The 24,325-nt window shown below is 46.0% G+C and overlaps 2 protein-coding genes across 2 annotated transcripts in view; one reads left to right on the forward strand and one right to left on the reverse strand.

Moving 5' to 3' along the window:
- Positions 1–13,982: 13,982 nt before the first annotated feature.
- Positions 13,983–17,809, forward strand: LOC119365567. The gene is made up of 12 exons (XM_037631208.1): positions 13,983–14,304; positions 14,388–14,702; positions 14,827–14,964; positions 15,066–15,155; positions 15,252–15,277; positions 15,365–15,406; positions 15,553–15,624; positions 16,208–16,297; positions 16,370–16,429; positions 16,531–16,587; positions 17,155–17,255; positions 17,504–17,809. The coding sequence occupies exons 1-12, from the start codon at positions 14,111–14,113 to the stop codon at positions 17,558–17,560; spliced, it is 1,242 nt and encodes a 413-aa protein (XP_037487105.1). The 5' UTR covers positions 13,983–14,110; the 3' UTR covers positions 17,561–17,809.
- A 1,358-nt stretch (positions 17,810–19,167) lies between these two features.
- Positions 19,168–24,325, reverse strand: part of LOC119368303 — an 8,463-nt gene continuing 3,305 nt past the window's right edge. The window contains exon 10 of the mRNA XM_037633597.1: positions 19,168–19,384. The gene's annotated coding sequence lies outside the window, so the exon portion shown is untranslated. The remainder of the gene's footprint in view (positions 19,385–24,325) is intronic.

Genomic DNA, 24,325 nt, shown 5'->3' on the forward strand with positions numbered 1-24,325 from the left:
GAACCGGAGAAATTTCGAATAACACTAAGTTACCTCAACGGGGATATGAAAATCCCCAACAATAAGAATGTCATATTTTTTCTTGATAGTAGGGAGAGGAAATTCAAAACCTCCAAATATAATCGATGGAATTTTTCCAATAGAGTTGATGCTATAAACTTGAGGTTGTTTCGTCGGAAAGTGTACCATGTGATCATTACCATTAACATGAAAAGTGACATTGCCTTTGTTGCAATCAATAACAGCCCCTGCAGTATTAAGGAAAGGTCTTCCAAGAATAATAGACATACTATCATCCTCGGGAATATCAAGAATAACAAAGTCCGTTAAAATAGTAACGTTTGCAACTACAACATGCACATCCTCACAAATACCGACAGGTATAGCAGTTGATTTATCAGCCATTTGCAAAGATATTTCAGTAGGTGTCAACTTATTCGAGTCAAGTCTATGATATAAAGAGAGAGGCATAACACTAACACCGTCTCCAAGATCACATAAAGAAGTTTTAACATAATTTCTCTTAATGGAGCATGGTATAGTAGGTACTCCTAGATCTCCAAGTTTCTTTGGTATTCCACCCTTAAAAGTATAATTAGCAAGCATGGTGGAAATTTCAGCTTTCGGTATCTTTCTTTTATTAGTAATGATATCCTTCATATACTTAGCATAAGGATTTGTTTTGAGCACATCAGTTAATCGCATACACAAAAAGATGGGTCTAATCATTTCAGCAAAGCGCTCAAAATCCTCATCATCCTTTTTCTTGGATGGTTTCGGAGGAAAAGGCATGGGTTTCTGAACCCATGGTTCCCTTTCTTTACCATGTTTCCTAGCAACGAAGTCTCTTTTATCATAACGTTGATTCCTTGATTGTGGGTTATCAAGATCAACAGCAGGTTCAACTCCTACATCATTATCATTACTAGGTTGAGCATCATCATGAACATCATCATTAATATTTTCACTAGGTTCATGTTCATTACCAGATTGTGTTTCAGCATCAGACATAGAGATATCATTTGGATTCTCAGGTGGTTCAGCAATAGGTTCACTAGAAGATTGCATAGTCCTATCATTTTTCTTTTTCTTCCTTTTAGAAGAACTAGGTACATCAATATTATTTCTCTGAGAATATTGCTCGATTCTCTTAGGGCGGCCTTCAGGATACAAAGGTTCCTGAGTCATTCTACCAGTTCTAGTAGCCACTCTAACAGCATAATCATTTTTCTTACTATTCATTTCATCAAGCACTTCTTTCTGAGCTTTAAGTACTTGTTCTACTTGAGTGGTAACCATAGAAGCATGTTTGCTAACAAGTTTAAGTTCACCTCTAATATTAGCCATAAAATCACCCAAGCGTTTAATCATAAAGGTATTCTGTTTTAATTGTCTATCAAAATAAGCATTAAAGTCATCTTGCTTAAACATAAAGTCATCAAACTCATCCAAGCACTAACTAGCAATTTTAGTAGGAGGGACTTCAGCTTTATCATATCTATAGAGAGAATTTACCTTTACTACCTGTGTCGGGATATCGGGATCAGGAGGTTCTTCAGTGAATAAGGAATTGAGATCATATACTTCTTCAACATGCGGTAAATTAAGACCGTGTATTTATTCAATAGGAGGTAAATTCTTAACATTTTCAACTTTAATACCTTTTTCTTTCATAGATTTCTTTGCCTCTTGCATATCTTCGGGATTGAGAAATAGAACACCTCTCTTTTTCGGAGTTGGTTTAGGAATAGGCTCAGTAATTGGCTCTGGAGCTAGCTCAGGAGGTGGCTCAGGAGGTGCCCAATTATTTTCATTTGTCAACATATTATTCAATAGAATTTTAGCTTCATCCGGTGTTCTTTCCCTGAAAAGAGAACTAGCACAACTATCCAGGTAATCTCTGGAAGCATCAATTAGTCCATTATAAAAGATATCAAGTATTTCAGGTTTCTTAAGAGGATGATCAAGCAAAGCATTAAGTAACTTGAGAAGCCTCCCCCAGGCTTGTGGGAGACTCTCTTCTTTAATTTGCACGAAGTTGTATATTTCCCTCAAAGCAGCTTGTTTCTTATGAGCAGGGAAATATTTAGCAGAGAAGTAATAAATCATATTCTAGGGACTACGCACACAACCAGGATCAAGAGAATTAAACCATATCTTAGCATCACCCTTTAATAAGAACGGAAATATTTTGAGTATATAAAGGTAGCGCGATCTCTCATCATTAGTAAACAGGGCGGCTATATCATTTAACTTAGTAAGATGTGCCACAACAGTTTCAGATTCATAGCCATAGAAAGGATCAGATTCAACGAAAGTAATTATATCTGGATCAATAGAAAAATCATAATAATCCTTATCGGGAACACAGATAGGTGAAGTAGCAAAAGCAGGGTCGGGTTTTATTCTATCTCTAAGAGATTCTTTACTCCATTTAACTAGCAGTCTCTTAAGTTCGTATCTATCCTGGCAGGCAAAAATAGCTGCATAAGATTCCGCATCAAAAAGATAACCCTCGGGAATAGCAGGCATATTCTCATCATCACTCTCATCATCGTATTCAGATTCAATAATTTCTCTTTCTATAGACCTAGAAATCTGTTCATCAAGAAATTTGCCAAGGGGCACAGTAGTATCAAGCATAGAAGTAGTTTCATCACAAGTATCATGCATAGCAGAAGTGGCATCATCAATAACATGCGACATATCGGAACGAATAGCAGAAGCAGGTTTAGGTGTCGCTAGCTTACTCATAACAGATGGTGAATCAAGTGCAGAGCTAGATGGCAGTTCCTTACCTTCCCTCGTAGTTGAGGGATAAATTGTTGTCTTAGCGTCTTTCAAGTTCTTCATAGTGTCCAGCAGATATAAATCCCAAGTGACTCAAAGAATAGAGCTATGCTCCCCGTCAACGGCGCCAGAAAAAGGTCTTGATAACCCACAAGTATAGGGGATCGCAACAGTTTTCGAGGGTAGAGTATTTAACCCAAATTTATTGATTCGACACAAGGGGAGCCAAAGAATATTCTCAAGTATTAGCAGCTGAGTTGTCAATTCAACCACACCTAGAAACTTAGTATCTGCAGCAAAGTGTTTAGTAGCAAAGTAATATGATAGTGGTGGTAACAGTAACAAAAGTAAAGACAGCAAAAGTAATGTTTTTGGTATTTTGTAGTGATTCTAACAGTAGCAATGGAAAAGTAAATAAGCGAGAACCAGTATATGGAAAACTCGTAGGCACCGGATTAGTGATGGATAATTATGCCGGATGCGGTTCGTCATGTAACAGTCATAACATAGGGTGACACAGAACTAGCTCCAATTCATCAATGTAATGTAGGCATGTATTCCGAATATAGTCATACATGCTTATGGAAAAGAACTTGCATGACATCTTTTGTCCTACCCTCCCGTGGCAACGGGGTCCTATTGGAAACTAAGGGATATTAAGGCCTCCTTTTAATAGAGAACCGGAACAAAGCATTAGCACATAGTGAATACATGAACTCCTCAAACTATGGTCATCACCGGGAGTGGTCCCGATTATTGTCACTTCGGGGTTGCCGGATCATAACACATAGTAGGTGACTATAGACTTGCAAGATAGGATCAAGAACTCACATATATTCATGAAAACATAATAGGTTCAGATTTGAAATCATGGCACTCGGGCCCTAGTGACAAGCATTAAGCATAGCAAAGTCATAGCAACATCAATCTCAGACCATAGTGGATACTAGGGATCAAACCCTAACAAAACTAACTCGATTACATGATAAATCTCATCCAACCCATCACCGTCCAGCAAGCCTACGATGGAATTACTCACGCACGGCGGTGAGCATCATGACATTGGTGATGGAGGATGGTTGATGATGACGACGGCGACGAATCCCCCTCTCCGAAGCCCCGAACGGACTCCAGATCAGCCCTCCTGAGAGAGATTAGGGCTCGACGGCGGCTCCGTATCTTAAAACGCGATGATTTCTTCTCTCTGTTTTTTTTCTCCCCGAAAGCCAATATATGGAGTTGGAGTTGGCGTCGGAGGGTCTCCATGGGGCCCATGAGGTAGGGGGCGCGCCCAGGAGGGGGGGCGCCCCCCCCACCCTCATGGACAGGGTGTGGGGCCCCTGGTCTTCATCTTTGGCAAGGATTTTTTATTATTTTTTATAAGACATCCCGTGGAGTTTCAGGTCATTCCGAGAACTTTTGTTTTCTGCACATAAAACAACATCATGGCAATTCTTCTGAAAACAACGTCAGTCCGAGTTAGTTCCATTCAAATTATACAAGTTAGAGTCCAAAACAAGGGCAAAAGTGTTTGGAAAAGTAGATACGACGGAGACGTATCAAAGATTGAACCTGATTTTAAACGGGCAACTATCTTGAAATCTTGGTGTGTGACAACATGATCAACTAACCTACTATATATCTTCCCTAAATAATTTGATTAATGGAATGATGCATATGCACACACTATACTCAGTAATATAATTATTCAACAGACTAAACTAGTCTAAATTAAATAGGGATTAGGTTTGAGAGCACCTGGTGGACAGATCGATGATGCCCTCACCTTGCCATCGCGGCCATAGCTGTTTCTACTAGTGCGGGTTTTCTTTTTCAGAACACCCAAAAGTTTTGCGCGTCATTATATCTCTCCTAATAATAAAGCACGGATTGAGTCTCCGGGTTCACCGTCACGGTGTTTTTATAAAAAAGTCCCTTTGCTTTTTGAAAATAGAACCCGCAGTCCCAACATCGCTATCCATAAGTCAACGTATCGTTTTGTTTTCTTCGATATCCTTGTCAATCCCAAACCCCACCTCCCACCGACGATCCCCAATTCCGGTTGCATGGTCGCCTGTCGCCGGGTGCTACTCCGTCCCGAGCACCGTCGATGACTTTGTCGCCTGCTCAGGCCCGCCCCTCTTCATTCCTCTCCCCATTGTTGTCCAACGCCCCGAGCTCCCATCGCGCCGCAGACCACATACTCCTCCTGAATCCCGATGCATCGCCCGCACGTGTCCACATCTTGCCCGGTTGTCCACCCACGCGTCTCCTACCACGGGGTCCGGCGAGCAGGGCCGGCAGCCATGGCGAACTGCCATGGGAGGGGCCAATCCAAGCTGGCTCAGGCACGTTGATCTAGCCTCTTTCTGGAGCCCCGAACGGACTTCAAATCAGCCCTCCCGAGAGAGATTAGGGCTTGGCGGTGGCTCCGTATCGTAAAATGCGATGATTTCTTCTCTCTGATTTTTTTCTCCCCGAAAGCCAATATATGGAGTTTGAGTTGGCATCGGAGGGTCTCCAGGGGGCCCACGAGGTAGGGGGGCGCGCCCAGGAGGGGGGCGCGTCCCCCACCCTCATGGACAGGGTGTGGGCCCCCTGGTCCTCATCTTTGGCGAGGATTTTTTATTATTTTTTATAAGACATCCCGTGGAGTTTCAGGTCATTCTGAGAACTTTTGTTTTCTGCACATAAAAGAACATCATGGCAATTCTGCTTAAAACAGCGTCAGTCTGGGTTAGTTCCATTCAAATCATACAATTTAGAGTCCAAAACAAGAGAAAAAGTGTTTGGAAAAGTAGATACAACGGAGACGTATCAATATTTCATTTTTTGTTCACCTTTTATATATACATTTTTTTCTTCGCCTGCTATATTTTCTTGAAGTAAACACTTTTTTTAGCTCTTTTAGTGTTAAAAATGCATGCTTGCAATATATAGCTGCTAATCTGATGCTCCGATCTCTAATTTGCTAATATGATATTCAACTCTTTCAGGGATATGCCGGTCAATACAGGGAAATCTAAAAGAATGTGACTAAAATCACCATTTGAAGGTATATCCTGTGTTATGTTACTGCAGAAATTAATATTGTGGTCTGTTAATGGGAATCATGAGTTTCTGACAATGAGAGCCATTAGTTAGAATCTATTGTGCTAGGATCTTTGCTTCACATCCCATATGTGCCAAGTTACTGGTAGAATTGTGTATCAAATTTTTTGTGCTGGGATCTTTGCTTCACGTCTCATATGTGCAAGTATGCGAGCGAGACTGGCTTGGCTCTAACCATGATGATTTTCTTTTCTTGGTAGATGTTCAAAATCAAACAAGATGACTACCTAAAGTACGAGCCTCGGAAATCGTAAGAAGCAGAAGTTATTGGTACTTGCTCACACTCATTTCTCATGTTGATGCTCAGGCATAACCTCACAAAGCTTTGGCACACACTCACTTATAATCAGGGCTCGCTTAATTTTATCTTTCTAACTCTTTTGAGAAATACCATATCAATATTATTTGTGATGACTTGTCGGTCATAATTTCCAGTCATGTAATATCCCATCATATTATTGGTATTAGGCGTTAGCCAGATACTAATCTTCGGTTGGCTGTGAATGTAAGTTGTGTGTTCTCCTTTGTTTTTATCTGATTATGCTATGAAAAGAAGAGTAGTTCTTTTTGTGTGTGATGGCGAGTTGTTAGTTCTGTATGATTTCAGAGCACATTGGCGTGGGTTAGCATGAAGAGAGTAATAACCGTGCCTGCTGAAAATAATTCAGCAAGTGGGTGCTTTCCATCATTATATGAGTTAGAACCTTGCTATACACATAATAGTACACATACGATTTCTGAACGATGCTGAAGATTGCACCATCTGGTGCACGCTGCAGCCCTGCTCCACCATTTGATATAAGTGTTGGCTGCATGTCGTGTGTGTACTGTCGTCTGCACAACAATTTCGTATTGGTTATAGGAGCTGGATGTAGGTATTAACAATATTTTGGAAAAGGGGTAGCATAGAATTAGTTAGTGTAGTTTTTTAGTTAGTGTAGTTCTTGGTTGGATTATGAGAAGATCGGCAGGTGCAATAAAATCTATAGCTATCTTGCTCTACTATTCAAACTATATTCTTGCTATAATTTTTTCTGAGCTCCCAGTTTCTGTATAAGTCTATTGGTCCTGATTCTTAACATGGTGTATGTATACTGTGCTTTTCTACTCCTTGGGTACATAAATGCACACAAGGTTTTGAGTACTAAACAGAAGCCATAGAAAAGGCGTGATTAAAACTTTTATACGTTCTCATTTGTTCGAATCAAACCTTTACTTTTAGAAACATTTCCAGTTTGGTTAAATATGGATCTCACCTCACCTTATGCTATGTTTTTTTTGGGTAGAATAGGACCTATAGATTCAGTTATTTGGCTCATCTTTAGTGAAATTTGTATGGTTTTATGTACATTTGTATAGGTTATATATTCCATTTGACTTCAAATGTAGCATGCTTTATGATGGATTTATAATTGATTTCCAATTTACTTAGTTGTCATTCTGGTTCACAATGACATGGGCGTATATCATATGTTCTCTCTTGCTTTGTATTTTATCGTTGTACTCCCACCGTTCTAAAATAGATGATCCAATTTTGTACTAACTTTGTACTAAAATTAGTACAAAGTTGAGTCATCTATTTTGAAACAGAGGGAGTAGCTTCCAGGACAACAAGACTAAGTAGTAGTTCTTCATTATCTTTGAAAATCGACTACACCAACTAGAAGTAGAGGCATGTACTGAAGCAAAGTCACTCTGTCTTTATCATGCCAATAGGCCGATGTGCCCAGAAAATAGACAACAGGAGGAGCAAGTCACCGACTCTGAAAGCATAAAAAATATTCAATATTTAGTCCACTACTCAATATGAAGAGCTATTTGTTCAAACAAGATAAATATGTGAGCTTTTTCTAACTATAGGGGATTGGCGTAGCTTACTACTGTTGTTGAAATGGGTTAGCAATTATATGTCGCTTTTTATTAGGAAAGTGAAAAAGAAACTCTTTGATGTTGGGCCTATTCCTGTGGTAGTGAGAACTTTTTTTTTAATTTACTCACAAGCATCAGATAGTTATGAGAGAAGTTGGAGAGTACCTAATACGTTTGAGGCACTATTTCATTTGCAATGCTGGGCAACCATGAAAAAATTGGAATTGAAGTAATCATGCTACATCTATTCAAGTGTGTTACTTTTATGCATATCAATTTACAATGTACATCCACCATTAGCTTTGGTCCTGTTTCTTCCTCTGAAGTTGGCTTGGTGATGTTTGTGTCCTTAACAAAATATGAAGCCTTTGGAGCTTGCCAGGACACACATTTCATATGAATTGCTGATTATAAGAGGTGATGGTGTGGTTTGAGTTTTCATGTTTCTGGGTGTACTTGTACAACTCAATCCAAAACAAATGTAAGCCGGTCATTATGAATATTTTTAGTACTACATGTCGGGTCCTGTGTTTTGCAATTAAGGTTTTATATTGGTAATAAGGAATATTGTGTGCTATTGACCCATTGTGTCGTAAAATATATAACCATAGTAACTCAGGTTCCGCGCAACATATTTCAGCAATAAAGGTGTGCCTTCATATAGAGATCGTATGACAAGTGTGGTCAACTACCTCATTTTATTTTTACATGTTCCAGAACTTAGTAGTTTTTCCTGCCTATAATCATTTGAATTATGTGTATTCCTATTTTTTTAAAAGAAGGATCCTCTGTATTCATAAAGGTGGAAAGAGAGACACATGGAAGGAGCACATCACCAAAAATGTTTCACGCACAAAGGCATAAGAGACTGCATGTCTTATCTTCCTGCTATTTGCATGTTGGACACTGAGACAACCAACTAACAATTTTTCTGGGTTCACTTGAACCAACTATCAATGAGCTCCACAGTGTCCCTTACAACCGCTGCGTTTGTGAGTTGACCTGGATTCAGAAAGGTGCCTCTGGTTCTCCTAATTCGTAATATGCACAGTTTGAAAGATAGACCCATTTAAAAATAGATACAGACATGCTTTTATGAAAGCACACAAAAGGTTTCTTTTGAAGATTTATAAATGGAGGTTACAATGATGCATCATTCAGGACTACCGGTAATAGAGAAGGCACTCGGTCCTCCAAGCAATACTCCCTATCCAACTACAACTCTCCCAAACGAGCGCAGTAACTGAAGGCATAGTCACTTCTTGACCATCTGTGTCCATGGTCCAGACAACCACCTGTAGCAAAGCACGGGCACATGTACTATATAAATATACACATACATATACAATACCCTTATAACATATGAAGTCTTTGCTCAAATAAGCTACATAGCAACTCAACTTTGCACGTAGCTTCGCCGGCATTTGTACGGGCATTTGTACTAGTTAATATTGAAAATGCTGAGGTTGGGGGATTCCTGGATACATTAGAATGTGCTGAGGGATCTTTCCCCATCAAATATCTGGGTATTCCTCTGCACTATGATAAGCTTAGGAGAGAGGACATCCAACCACTAATTGACAAGATCATGAAAAGGATTGCTGGCTGGAGGGGTAAACTTCTTTCTTAAAGAGGGAGAATAATCCTCATCCAAGCCTGCTTGGCTAGCATCCCTATTTATTTGTTGTCTTTCTTTAAATTCCCTAAATGAGCTATAGACATTATAAACACCCAGATGGCAAATTGCCTGTGGAATGACTTTGAAGGCCACAGGAAATTGCACTTAGCTAACTGGAAATTAGTCTGCATGAAAAAGGAGTTTGGAGGCCTAGGCATTCCAAATCTGCAAGACATTAACCTTTGCCTTCTAGGGTCTTGGGTCAAAAGATATTATGAAGGAGAAGGGAAACCTTGGAGGAAAATGATTGACCAAAAATATATGAGGGGCAAGACCAATCTTTTTGCCCCTGGCTCCTCCACTAGTATCTCTAGATTTTGGAAAGGTGTCAAATCCATCATCCAAGCTTTGAAGTTTGGATATAGATGGAATATAGGAGTAGGGGATAAAATTAGATTCTGGGAGGACACTTGGTTTGGTACATCCCCACTAGCAGTCCAATTCTGGCACATCTACATGATTTGCAATGAGCAGAACAAGAGTGTCAGAGAGGTCTGGGATGGTGAATTACTAAAACTTACATTTAGAAGGAACTTTGATGATAGGATGACGGAGCAGTGGTATCAGCTGACAGAGATAGTTAAAAACATTAGCTTCAGCAATGACCCTGACTCCCTGATTTGGCAACTTGAAGACAAAGGGGTTTATTCATCTAGCTCCCTGTACCATGTGATCAACTTTAGAGGGGTGAAGCCTCTATTCCTACCCGCAGTGTGGAAACTGGCAGTGCCACCCAAAATTCATGTTTTTCTTTGGCTGTTTTCCCAGAATAAGCTTATGACTAGGGACAATCTAAGGAAAAGACACATAATCAAACCCCTAGACTGTGTTTTCTGTGCTGAGAATGAGACTAATCACCATCTGTTTTTTTATTGTGTTGTAGCCAAAAACATTTGGTCTTTTGTAAGTCATTTCTTCCAAAAACCCGTGGGCACAAATTTTGAATCAGTGGCCCGCTTCTGGATTTCTAACAAAAAACATGGAGCTTTAAATATAGTTAGCTCAGCTGTCCTGTGGTGCTTATGGAAATATAGGAACTCTATGATTTTTAATAACACCATCTGGACTTCTATTACTTAGGTTTGGGGGCTGATCCACAGAATGATCAAATTCTGGGTGATTCTAACCCCAGAGGTGAACAAGGCCCTGGTGGAAGCCTTCCTGGAGGCATTGAGAAAGCTGCTCCAACAACCTTTGATGATCCTGAGTGGCAGAATATGAAGGGCACGCGGTTTGACGGCGGTGCAAGCTGGGGGAACCTCAAAATCTCCGACGATGAAGGCTTCCTCTCCCCAGCCAAGAAAAGGGACACCAACGACAAGAATGCGATGCCCAACCCAGTGTCCCCCGCTCAAGTTCAGAAAGGGTGTTGGTGCGATCGTGATGTGAGCTGCAAGATGGACTCTTGTAGCCCTGCATACCTTTGCCTGTTTTATCTTCCTCTACCTTTAGTCTGTCTTGTTAGCCTCGCTTTCAAGCTTGGTTTGTAATAAATTCTTGGACCTCGAGACAAGTAGCTAGTAGGTTCTAAGAAAACAAACGTTGTATGGTTTCATTCTGAGTTAATGGAGCCGGGGAGAGGCCTCCCTGTTCATCGAAAAAAAAAGTTCATTGAATTTGAAAAGAGTTCATAAAATTTGAAATTGGTTCATCGAATTTCAAAAAAAGTTCATTGAATTTGAAAAGAGTTCATAAAATATGAAATTGGTTCATCGAATTTCAAAAAAAGTTCATTGAATTTGAAAAAAGTTCATCAAAGTGGAAAAAAGTTCATCGAATTTGAAAAAAGTTCATTGATTATGGAAAAAGTTCATTGAATTGTAAAGAAAAAAGTTCATGTATTTTTCAAAAAAAACGTGAAGAAAGAAAATTTCTCGAATTTGGAAAAAAATGAAAAAAGGAAAAAATGAAAGATGGAAGAAGAAAGGGGAGAAAAGATGCCAATTTTCATAGTAGCCTAGGCGGCGCGGTGGTTGTTGCAATGTCTTACTAAGCAGGAGGTTACAGGTTCGATTCTTGCTGGAGCGCCCTTTTTTGCATTATGTACAAACAGATGGGCCGGCCCGTTAGTAGCGAAGGAAAGGGAGGGGATGTGCACCCGTCTGTGGAAACGCCTGTATCGGGCGCAGAAGGCGCCAAATAGGATTTGGCAAAATCGAGGGCCCTTGGAATTGTGGGGCCCTGTGCGGTCGCACAGCCCGCACAGGAACAGATGGACCGGCCCGTTAGTAGCGAAGGAAAGGCAGGGGGATGTGCGCCCGTCTGTGAAAACGTCTGTATCGGGCGCAAAAGGCGCCAAATAGGATTTGGCAAAATCGAGGGCCCTTGGAGCAGGCCCTTGGACGGCCCTGCCCATCGATGTGGCGGCTGAGCTTGGTGTGGTTTCACTGGTGATTGAAACTGATCCCATGCTGATTGATCAAGCTCTCAATAGACGTACCCCAGATTTCTCAAGAGAAGCCCACGTCATTGAAGACGTCAAGGTCCAGACTAGACTTTTTTGCATTATGTACAAACAGATGGGCCGCCCCGTTAGTAGCGAAGGAAAGGGAGGGGGATGTGCACCCGTCTGTGGAAACGCCTGTATCGGGCGCAGAAGGCGCCAAATAGGATTTGGCAAAATCGAGGGCCCTTGGAATTGTGGGGCCCTGTGCGGTCGCACAGCCCGCACAGGAACAGATGGACCGGCCCGTTAGTAGCGAAGGAAAGGCAGGGGGATGTGCGCCCGTCTGTGAAAACGTCTTTATCGGGCGCAAAAGGCGCCAAATAGGATTTGGCAAAATCGAGGGCCCTTGGAGCAGGCCCTTGGACGGCCCTGCCCATCGATGTGGCGGCTGAGCTTGGTGTGGTTTCACTGGTGATTGAAACTGATCCCATGCTGATTGATCAAGCTCTCAATAGACGTACCCCAGATTTCTCAAGAGAAGCCCACATCATTGAAGACGTCAAGGTCCAGACTAAACTTTTTTGCATTATGTACAAACAGATGGGCCGGCCCGTTAGTAGCGAAGGAAAGGGAGGGGGATGTGCACCCGTCTGTGGAAACGCCTGTATCGGGCGCAGAAGGCGCCAAATAGGATTTGGCAAAATCGAGGGCCCTTGGAATTGTGGGGCCCTGTGCGGTCGCACAGCCCGCACAGGAACAGATGGACCGGCCCGTTAGTAGCGAAGGAAAGGCAGGGGGATGTGCGCCCGTCTGTGAAAACGTCTGTATCGGGCGCAAAAGGCGCCAAATAGGATTTGGCAAAATCGAGGGCCCTTGGAGCAGGCCCTTGGACGGCCCTGCCCATCGATGTGGCGGCTGAGCTTGGTGTGGTTTCACTGGTGATTGAAACTGATCCCATGCTGATTGATCAAGCTCTCAATAGACGTACCCCAGATTTCTCAAGAGAAGCCCACGTCATTGAAGACGTCAAGGTCCAGACTAGACTTTGGTTTACCTCCTGTGAATTTGTCCACTGTAAGCGTGATGCCAACACGCCTACTCATTGCCTAGCTAAACTAGGTTTATCTATTCCTATTGGAGAGGGTCTTGTTTTAGATGATAATGTTCCAGCTTGTATAGCTGAATCTGTATTGGGTGATATATTTAGCCCAAAATGTTTCGTAATAAAGCTTGATGCTTTCCTTTAAAAAAAAAGGCAACCCACCCCCACCCCCCGAAATGACCAAACGCTCCCTTAGGCCTCGTTCGGTTGCTGGGGGTTTGTTCCCCACATGGAACCAACCCCTGCAGGGATTGGGTTAATCCCTACGGTCACCCAACCCCCACCAGCCCCTTCCTCGCCATTCCACTGCGGCTTGAACTCTGTTCGGTTATGCACATGAAAACAGATCAAGCAGGCAAGGACCCGTATGAATTTCCAAGGACCACAGCAAGAAGTAGAAATTAAGACAGGGGAGGAGAGGGGAACAGAGACGAGGAAGATCTTACCAGCGACTGGGAGTTCGCGGCGGGGAGGGAACGCCGGAGATGGGGTCCTTGCATTCATCGCCGAGCTCGCGCCGTCGCTGCAGTTCACCTTCGGGTCGCCGGCGAGCTGCGGTTGGATGCGGTGCTTCACACGGGGAGGCGGAGGGAGAAGAACGCGGCCGTCGTCTCCAATGTCGCCATCGCCGCTGATGTCCCTCCGTCCTCGCCGCCGTCGCCGCCGTCGCACGAGAATAGGTGTCTAGCTGTAATGTTTCGCAAGAGAGAGAGACGGGGTTGGTTCCACGGGGTGGGAGGAGTGGCTTTTATCCCGGTGGAATCCGCGTGGTCTTTGAGAGGTTACACCGGGGAGCGATCCCTGCCGTGTTTAACCGAACGCACATAAAAGATCGACCGGGATCGAACCCCCGTCGGGGCGAAACCACGTGGTTCTACAGGGATTTGAGCCCAATCCCGGCGTGGTGGGGTCTAACCGAACGAAGCCTTAATTGATTGTCCCACAATGCTTTCTTGAACAAAGCTCTATAATATTTTCCTGAAAAGAAAAAGAGAAAGTGGTCCTGGTACAGGGAGAGGGGAGGGGGAGAGGGGACAGGGGAGAGGGGGGAGAGGGGAACGACGAGTGGGTCCCGCATATACCAGGCGCCGCTCCCCCCAAATCGAGGGCAATCCTCGCGTTTGTTCCCCAAAATCCCTAGCGAGTCTCTCTGCTTCATCCTGCATCCAGCGCAATGGAACGGAAAGAGGTCATGGACCTCGGCAGCGGCGAGCCCAAGGAGATCATGGACCTCATCAGCGGCAAGCCGATGGAGACCATAGGCCTCGGCAGCGGCAAGGTCGAGGACTATCCCTCCGTGAGGCGGCTCCGCAACCGGCGGCTCCTCCTCTACCTCCGGCTCCAGGGCTTCGACACTGCCTACGATAGGTACGCCGGCCCGCACGGCCGCCCGTCGTTTCACTTGATCGTCTCCTTGCCGCTAATGCGCTCCTGCCGTGCATGCAATGCAGCGTTGTGCGCGAGTCGGGTGTGCAGATGAGCAAGCTACATCTGCGGCAGCTGCTGATCTGGGGCCGGTGGAGCGAAGCCCTCAACTACATCAGGCGCTTCCTGCCGCCGGCGTCCAAAGACCGTGGCCGCGAGGCCCGTTCCCTCCTCTTCTTCCTCAACATGCTCTGGGCCCTGGACAACGTCGCCGCGTGCTCCAAGAGCGGCCTCGTGAGCGACTCTGCGCACCGCGACCTCCGCTTCCTGACGTCCCTCTGCAGTCGCAGCGCCAAGCTCTCCTCCATCCTCCGATACACGCTCCAGCCGCCGCAGTTCAGGTACGTACGTGCCTAATAAAATACTCCAGCACAGGGACATGCTTTCTGCAGTAGTGTACATGGAGTAGTTCGAAACGCTTTTCTACTTGTTATTGTTTAGCCTCAGATGAACCATGTCTGGCAGGGAGTCTCTGGACTGGATGCTGGTGAGGGAGAAGGCATCGTTGATTGTCGAAGCCTGGGCTCTTGACACTCCGGAATTGAGGCGCAACTTACAATTGCCTGCCGGCCCAGGTCTCCCGCGGGACGTGCTTCCCATCGGGTGAGTTACTGTATTCCTTCATCCACTGTTTGGTCCACGTTCCAGCACAAACTACATGTCAATCTGTTCATCCCACCAATGATTCTTGTTTAATTTGCCAGTCCCAGTCGTCCAAGGCGCCACCGGAGGGAACGATACCGGCGGGCAAAAGCATCTACAATTGCCAAGTCCTATCTCAACAGGAAGAGGAGGTACTTGCAACTTTGATTAATTGCCAAGTCCTCAATTCCGCAGTGCTGTCTCTGAGTTTTCACTTGACATTCACACATATTCCTTGCTTCTTGCAGCCTGCTGTCTTCAAGTCCACCTCCTGGTATGAGATCTTCCTATGAAAGCAGCATCCCTCTCCTAAACTCCGCACATGTACGGCAGTTAATGTTTGCAATGTTTTGAATGGCAGGATTGCTCGATGATGCACTCAACTGGATGGCTGATCTTATTGGTAAATCTAGTCTCTGACCATCTAATTCCAGTTTGCAAAGAAAATAGTATGCGCTAATATTTATTTGCTTCTGTTGCTTCGTTTGCGGAAATCTCTTTGGCTATGTGAGTTGCTGTGTGCTGATAAACTCACTTGTTAACATTTAGAGGGATGTTTAAAAGCTGGTAAAATTCCGGAGCTCCATCAAGAGCTGCCACTTCAGTCAAATGGAAATGAAGGTAATTTAATTAATTCACATTTTTCTGACCCTTATATTATGCTGGTGTGAAGCTGAGTTAACTCATCTGACTTTGGCGCCTTGTATCTTGCTTGTTAATTTTCTCATTCATCTTTGTTACAAACTACTTTTATGCTCTCACTGCACACATTTTATCATTGTTGCTTTTGTATTCCTAGGCTAGGTTTATACATGGAGTATTTCATTGAAGTGGCTCGTACACCATGTTTTGTTCAGCTCATTCCTAGGCTAAGTTCCATATTCTGTTATTCTTCTGTTGGTTGCTCACATGTTATGTACGTTATCTATGCACATGGGCATGGTAGTTCATAACAGCACTCCAATGCAATTAAGCTGGACGTTGTTCTTTGCACGTCATCAATGCCGGGAACCGGCTGTCATCTCTAACTGCTCAACTGAGTTAACATATGAAATCATACTTCTTTAGAGAAGTCCAGATGTTCTAGTGAAGGGCTATTTACACCATTGTAATGTGATAAATGAGATATATGCCTTATTAGTTCTAGGCTAGAAACATTTACCGTAAGTCCTCTGTTATGCCACTTCTAACGAACTGCTTGCAGGTGCTTCTGGTTCTCCACTTTTGCAGACCATGTTTAGTACCGTGACAAATCCTTCTAAAAACCCTGGGATCTCATCAGTGACAAATGCAGGTAAATTAGTTGGAACTTGGAACATAGTTCTTGGCAACATGTCGTCGTTTCTAACCGCAAAATTCGTTTCAGGTGCTCCAAGTTGCACAGGTAGGCCTAAATGTACTTGGTGCTCATCAGTTGCATTTTCAGGTGAAGTATTTTAAATTCGTGGAACCCTATAATGGCTCAGTGTTAGAGAACACCAATGAACTAATCAATAGGTTATAAGCATAATTTCTAACTCTTCACAGGTGGTGCAATCTCACAGCCTTTTAGAACACCTTGGATCACATCTGCCTCAAATGCAGGTAAGTTAACTGAACACCCTCAACAGTTTTTCATACCATGTTGAAACTCCATCTGCACATACTGATACCTGAAATTATTAGTATTATTAGTTGTCACTTGTCAGAGAAACTCCATCACTGTTAATAATATTCTACCTGCCGTGTTCTGTAACCACCATGTTGATATGCTGCTGGCCTCTTACCAGTTGGTTCTATTGCAAACTATTTTCTGAAAACCGTGGAGGTTTTCTGATTCTTGCAGTTGTCAGCTGCTTTCTTTCTTCTATTTCTGTACACCCATAATAGTTGCGAGATTGCACTTGAATCTGGGGACTGATTAGCGTATGTACCGCAAACCGTATGCTACATGGACATGCTCACTTTTATGGTATAGATCTAGATAATGTTCCACCATCTCATGAAAAATGTAAGTGAGTTGAGTTTAGCCTCTTGATTTCTGATCTTAAATGCCCTTCCGACACATTCTGAAATGTTGACTGTTAAGAGAATATTATGTGTGAAGATTGAATCAAGAAGTGCTGATAATACTTACTCTGGCGATCCTAAATGGTATTGATGCTTGGGCAGGCCCAATCAAGCATTCTGTTGGAAGGAAAAGGAATTCAGGAGAAGTTTTGGTCACTGCCGAGGAAGATAATCCTGATAGGAAAAGGCAACTGACTGAACTGGTATTACATAGTACTTTTTTTTTTCACTCTACATAGTTTCCTGCCAAAATATCCAATCTTACTAAATAATTTACTGGTCCCTGATGTTTTGCCAAGTACTTCACCACTTACCAGTAGGTTTTGCCTTTCTCCATCCACAAGAAATATCGGCACCTTTCTAGCTTTGTAATGTATCTGTTTCTGGCAAGCAAAAATGCAGCTAGCTATTTGGGCACTAATAACTTGATGGAGTATTTGTTGGAGTGCAGGAGTTGGTGACTGAAGTGGAAGCTGGATCTTGCAGCGCCAACTTGATGGCTAACTGAGCGGGCATTACTCGTGGCGCTCCTTCGAGTCGATTTGCTGCCTACTGTGTTGGAGCACCGAGCTATGCTATGTTACAAACTTGAGATTTGCATGTCTCCTAGCTAGAACTACTTTTGGTAGTGTTATGTTATCACCATGGAGAGCGACATTACATCCGTGTTTCCAAGTGCTTGGTGTCGTGTGTTAAGTTGTAAGGGGATCATGAATCAGAACTAAATCAGATTTATTATATATTTTCGTTTGTTTTTTCTTTGTTTCCAGTGATGCTTATTGTTGGTTGAGTTCTTCTGAAGAACAATAATAATTTTTTACAATTCTTGCTAAAGTTCTGCTGTGCATTCATTTACACTTGCTGTTGGAGAATACATTGTTTGTGAACTGGTTGTAGATAGAGGCCTTCACGTTCTGCACTTAGAAATCATTGTTTGTTTTGTCCTTACTGTTTCATTACAGATTTTTTTTGTCCCCATGAAGCTTGATAATGGATTAATGATCTATTGCTTATCATCTTTGTCCTTGGTTATTTAGTACTGCCTCAGTTGTCCTAAATCAAAGACACTTATTTTGGGACGGGGGGAGTAATTATTACTGAAACTTATGCCATAGTAACCAGAAATAGCAGTTACTAGTTTTGTGGTTCTTATCGTTTTTCTCAACTAGTCTTGCTGTTCGTCATGCTCTCACTGACCTGAGTATGGCTAGTGATCATCGCCTTGCCGTTCATCTTATTGGGAGCCTTTTGCCTTTTTCATGAGAATCAGAAGCGTTTTAATTTGGCCACAGTAACTCCACTAGTAGAATTAGTAGACCAAAGTGGTGTGTACCTTACTTGTTCTGTGTTAACGACCTAGGACTAATTTATTAGTTTTGGATTTATATTGCTACTTTTGTGCTGTGTTCAAATCTCTGTGGAAAGTTAACCATCTGCAGAGCAGAAAGGTCTTGTTTTCAGGAAAGTTAACCAGTCCATTTCAGAGTTACTTGATTATTTATATTCTTGTTAGTGGTTGAATAATCACGTCTGGAGCACCATAAGCTTTGAAGTAGTTGAACATAGGCAGCTTCTCCGCGTTTTCATTTGGTGCCCCATAGTTCAAGTTATAGCTGAGATGACTTCTTTTTTAGAAAATGACGATTACCCCCAGCCTCTGCATCAGAATGATGCAAGCATCTATATTTTTAAAACAAGCGGTCACAAGTACGCACAGCTGAGATGACTGGTAATCATAAATCTTTGTTCGTGTTCCGCTATAGTTGCATGTGAATTGAGAATCAGCACGCTGAAATGGAGCTATAATTTTTAATGTAGCATTCATATCACTATATCAGCCTGAAAACGGTTTGTGCTGTAGATAGCGTGCCTACATTTCGGTGTAGGAAGAAACACATGTTTTGTTTTAAAGTGCTGATATTATTCGTGAGTGGAGAATTTAAAACATGCTGGGGATACTCCCTTTGTAAAGTAATATAAGAGCGTTTAAAACACCGAAGTAGTGATCTAAACGCTCTTACATTACTTTAGGGGGGCGGGGGCGGGGGGTACTTAGCAAAACATCAGGGAGCAGTGCATTGTTTGGTAAAAGAACTGGTGAAAGTGCAACCTAGATAAATGTTCATGGAAGTAAATGATTTAACTTCTCCAGTCACGCGTCCTATGTAAAGCAAAAAAAAAAGGACCACTTATACTAAGCCTTATGAATTTAGTCCATTGCCGCCTTCTATCAGGATTATGTTCCTCAACAGTTATCAAATCTTCTCCTGGATTCTTTCTTCCAACGGAACCCTGACGATCTTCTCTTCTTTCGCCGTAGCAGGCCGGAGCTCTGCACACCAGTTAAATATAATAAGAGTTTATGTACGCGGGGAATCTTAGGGGATAAAGGTCAGAAAAATCTGGCTAAAAACATAAGAAATATACAGCCCCTGAAAGAGGGGTCAAAAGCCAAAATGCAAAGGTCGATTGCTTCACACCCGAGAGAGGGGAATACTATCTTCTCTCAGGTGCTTGGTTGGGGCTGTAGAGGAATAGGATGCAACTCTCAATGTATTGATAGGTGCATATGCACAAGTATATATAGTACATAGGGCAAGTCATATCCTCAACTATACACAAGGAGGAGACTTGGAGTACAAGAATACATGTGTTAAATACATATCTCAACACCCCCCCCTCCCGCAGTCGAAGCGACACCGTTGCTGACGCAGAGACTGGACCGGAATTCCTCAAAGGACGTCGTGGGCAAACCTTTGGTCATGATGTCGGCAAATTGTTGGGAGGTGGGAACGTGCAGAACACGGACATGGCCAAGAGCCACCTGATCCCGAACAAAATGGATATCAAGCTCAATGTGCTTGGTGCGACGATGATGAACCGGGTTGGCGGAGAGGTAGACGGCGGAGACGTTGTCGCAGTAGACGACCGTGGCCTTCTCAACAGGACACGAGAGCTCGTGAAGAAGCTGACGAAGCCAGGAGCACTCAGCAACAACGTTAGCCACAGCGCGGTACTCAGCCTCGGCGCTAGACCGCGAGATGGTGGGCTGCCGCTTGGACGACCACGACACCAAGGATGGTCCAAGGAATATGCAGTAACCCGAAGTAGAACGACGGGTGTCCGGGCAACCAGCCCAGTCGGCGTCGGAGTAGGCGACCAGAACAGTGGCAGTGGAGGCGCGCAGAGTAAGACCAAGATCCATAGCACCGCGAATGTAGCGGAGAATCCGCTTAATGGCAGTCCAGTGAACATCTCGAGGAGCATGCATATGCAGACAGACCTGCTGAACCGCGTACTGAAGCTCCGGCCGAGTGAGAGTGAGGTACTGGAGAACACCAACAATGGACCGGTAGAAGCCAGCATCTGGAGCAGGAGTACCATCAGTAGCAGAGAGCTTGGCCTTCGTGTCGACGGGAGTGGCAGCCGGTTTGCAGTTAAGCATACCAACACGGTCAAGGAGCTCATGAGCGTACTTCCGTTGATGAAGGAAGAAACCATCAGGACGACGCACCACCTCAACACCGAGGAAGTAGTGCAACGGACCCAAGTCCTTGATGGCAAACTCAGCACGAAGACGATCAGTAAGCCGGCGAAGGAGCTCAGATGTGCATGCCGTCAGGATGATGTCGTCAACATAGAGCAGCAAGTACGCCATGTCGGTGCCCTGGTGATAAACAAACAGTGAAGCATCGGAGCGTGTAGAGCGGAAGCCGAGTTGGTGAAGAAACGCTGCGATGCGCTGGTACCAGGCACGAGGAGCCTTCTTGAGCCCATACAATAAGTGTGAGAGCAGACACACATGATCAGGACACGCCAGGTCAACAAACCCCATGGGCTGCTGACAGAAGACCTGCTCCTCTAGATGACCATGCAGAAAGGCGTTGGAGACATCCATCTGATGAATTGGCCAGGCACGATAGACCGCTAACTGTAAAACAGTGCGGATCGTCCCGGGCTTAACAACCGGGGCGAAAGTGTCGGTGAAGTCCACACCAGTGCGTTGCCGGAAACCACGAACAACCCAACGCGCCTTGTAGCGATCCAGAGTGTCGTCGGGACGAAGCTTGTGTTTAAAGACCCACTTCCCGGTGATCACGTTAGTGTGCCGGGGACGGGGAACAAGCTGCCAAGTCCGGTTCCGCTGCAAAGCGTCGAACTCCTCTTGCATGGCGGCCATCCAGAGAGGCTCGCGGAGAGCGGCCCGAACCGAGGACGGCAGCGGGGAAGGAGCGGACGTCGAGGCGGTGTAGACGTAGTCATCCGCATAGCGGGAACTCGGGCGAAAAACCCCGGTGCGCGAGCGGGTGACGGGCCCGACCGTCGGAGCAGCCGCTGGTGGCGGTGAGGCCGTGGCCTCCACGGCGTCCACGGGAGAGGCAGTGGCCTCCATGTCGTCGACGGGAGAGGCGGACCGAGCGGGAGTCGAGGCCGCGGCGTCGGGGAAGCCACCCAACGGGGCGGGCGAGGCGGGCGACTGAGGAGGGGTCGAAGCCGCGCCCGTAGAGGCCGCACCAGGGGAGGCGGCGCCAGGGGAGGCCGACCCAGCTGGCGGCCCAGCATGCGGCCCAGCATGCATGGCGGGGGATCGGGGCGACGTAGGCGGTGTCGACGGGGCTCCAGGCGATGAGGGCGCTGAGCCGGAGGAGGGAGCCGCGGAGGGCCCCGATCCGGAGGAGGGAGCCGCGGGTGTGGGTGCCAGAGCACCCAAGGCCGGCAGCTGGCGACGGCGCGGAGGAGAGCCCGCCGTGGGAGGGGAAGACGGCACCACCTATTCCTGAGCAAAGGGAAACACAAGCTCATCAAAGTACACGTGTCGTGACGTGATGACACGGTGAGACACAGGGTCGTAGCAGCGATAACCCTTAGTGTTGGCCGGGTAACCAAGGAAGACACATGGAACAGAACGAGGAGCTAGTTTATGAGCGGTGGTGGCGGTGGTGTTGGGGTAGCAATGGCAACCGAAAATACGGAGACCATTAGAGGGAGGAGTGCCATATAAGAGATGGTGAGGCGCATAGTTCCAGCGCGTACGGCATGGCCGGAGATTGAGGAGGAGGGTGGCGGTGGTGAGGGCATCGGGCCAAAACCGAGAAGGCATGTAGGCATGGAAAAGAAGGGTGCGCACACACTCATTGAGGGTGCGTAGGATGCGCTCGGCACGGCCATTCTGCTGGGAGGTGTATGGGCACGTGAGACGAAACACGGTGCCGTGGGTGGAAAGGAGATGGCGGATGGTGAGATTGTCGAATTCTTTCTCGTTGTCGGTCTGGAGTGCGAGTATGGGTCGCCCGAACTGTGTGGAGACATAAGCATAGAATGCAATGAGAGTAGCGGCAACATCGGATTTCCTACGAAGAGGAAATGTCCACACAAAGTGAGAGTAATCATCCAGTATGACGAGATAATAAAGATAACCAGAATTACTGGGTACTGGAGATGTCCATACATCGCTATGAATTAACTCAAACGGAAAAGATGCAACTGTGGAAGTGGATCTAAAAGGAAGACGAACATGTTTGCCTAACCGGCAGGCTTCACATGAGTGAGCGGCCATTTTATTACATGAAAACGAAAATCCTCTCATTATTTGACGAAGTGAAGAAGTGCTAGGATGCCCGAGACGAGCATGCCAAAGATCGACGCCGGCGGAAAAAGCTCGAGGACCACCCGGAGATGACGGCGACTGAACTGGGTAGAGGTCGCGGGACTGTCACAGTGGTGAAGAACCATCCTGATGCGAGCGTCCTTAACAGAAAAGCCAACTTCGTCAAATTCCACAGTTACGAAATTATCACGAGAAAGATTGCGAACAGAAACTAAGTTCTGAATGAGATGGGGAGAAACAATGACATTATTAAGAGAGAGAGGTCGAGAGTTAGAAGGAAAAGGTGCAGAACCAACATGAGAGATAGGAAGACCAACACCGTTGCCGATGATGATGCGGGAGGGAGTGGAAGTGGGATGAACGGAGGAGAGGTTACCCGGATGAGCGGACATATGAGCGGTGGCACCGGAGTCCATGATCCAATCGCCACCATCGCCGGAGTAGGGTGGCGGCTGCTGCAGTGCCGCTAGAAGTGCCGGGTCGTAGTAGGGGGCGCCGTACGCGCCGGGGGCGCCGTACACGTCGTAGGAGGGCGCGGCAGGGGGGCGCCGTTGGTGCCGAAAGGCGCGGCCAGAAGCGCCTGGTGGGTGCTTGGGCGGGGGCCGAGGATGCCCGGGGCGGGGGGGCGCGGCACGGGCATGCTGTATGCGTGCATGACCCCCTCCAGGGGTTGTAACCACCGGCCCAGGGTGGCGGGGGCTGCTGCTGAGGAGCCTGACCGCCGCCGCCGCCACCTTTGCCTCCTCCTTGGCGGTTACCGCCGCGACCGCGGCGGCGGTTGCCGCCGTTGCCACCGTTGCGAGGTGGTTGGGGCGGCTGCGGCACCGGCGCAGGGTGCGGGACAGCCGGAGGACGAGGCACCGAGGGTGGTGTAGAGGCGCCGATGGAGAGGCCGGCGGCGAGCGCGGTGTGGACGGCGCGGGTGCGGAGGTGCTTCATCCGCCGCTCCTCAAGACGAAGATAGGCCACCGCCCGCTCGTAAGTGGGGTTGGCCATGAGGGTTAGGTTGGAGGCGGCGTTGCCGAAGTCCTCGTTGAGGTCGGCGGTGAGCGTCGAGAGGAGAAGCTCGTCGCCCACCTTGAACCCGACGTCATTGAGCTCGTCGGAGAGGGTCTTGAGCCGGAGACAGAAGGCGTCGATGGTGGAGTCGTTCTGGTGACACCCAAAAAATTCCTGCTGCAAAAAAACAATCCGTTGAAGCTTGTTGTCGGTGAAGAGGCCATTGATCTTGGTCCACACCGTGTAGGCATCATCCCCATCGCGAACGACGGTGTGGAAGATGTCCGGAGAAACGGTGAGGAAGAACCACCGGATTAGGGTGGCGTCGATGGCGAGCCAGTTGGCGTCGTGGGCGCCGGCAAAGAAATTGACGAGACCGTCCACATGATCACGAAGATTGTACTCACGGAAGAGGAGGTTGAAGTAGGTTTTCCAGACATAGTAGTTTGCAGAGGCGTGGGAGAGGATGATGGGAACGCGGTCAGAGAGGTGGATGTTACGGATGTCGGCGGCTTGGGGCTCATCGGGCTCGGACCCGTAAGAGGAGTCGAAGGGGTTGCTAGGAGGTGCGCTGGAGGAGGAGGAGGTGCCGAGGGCCGACATGGAAGAGGGAGGGGGTGGCGGCGCGAGATGGGATCGGGGAGGGTTTAGGGTTTGCGGGAGGGA

Source organism: Triticum dicoccoides, chromosome 2B, assembly GCF_002162155.2.
Source record: "Triticum dicoccoides isolate Atlit2015 ecotype Zavitan chromosome 2B, WEW_v2.0, whole genome shotgun sequence".
In the NCBI taxonomy this organism is placed as follows: Eukaryota; Viridiplantae; Streptophyta; class Magnoliopsida; order Poales; family Poaceae; genus Triticum; species Triticum dicoccoides.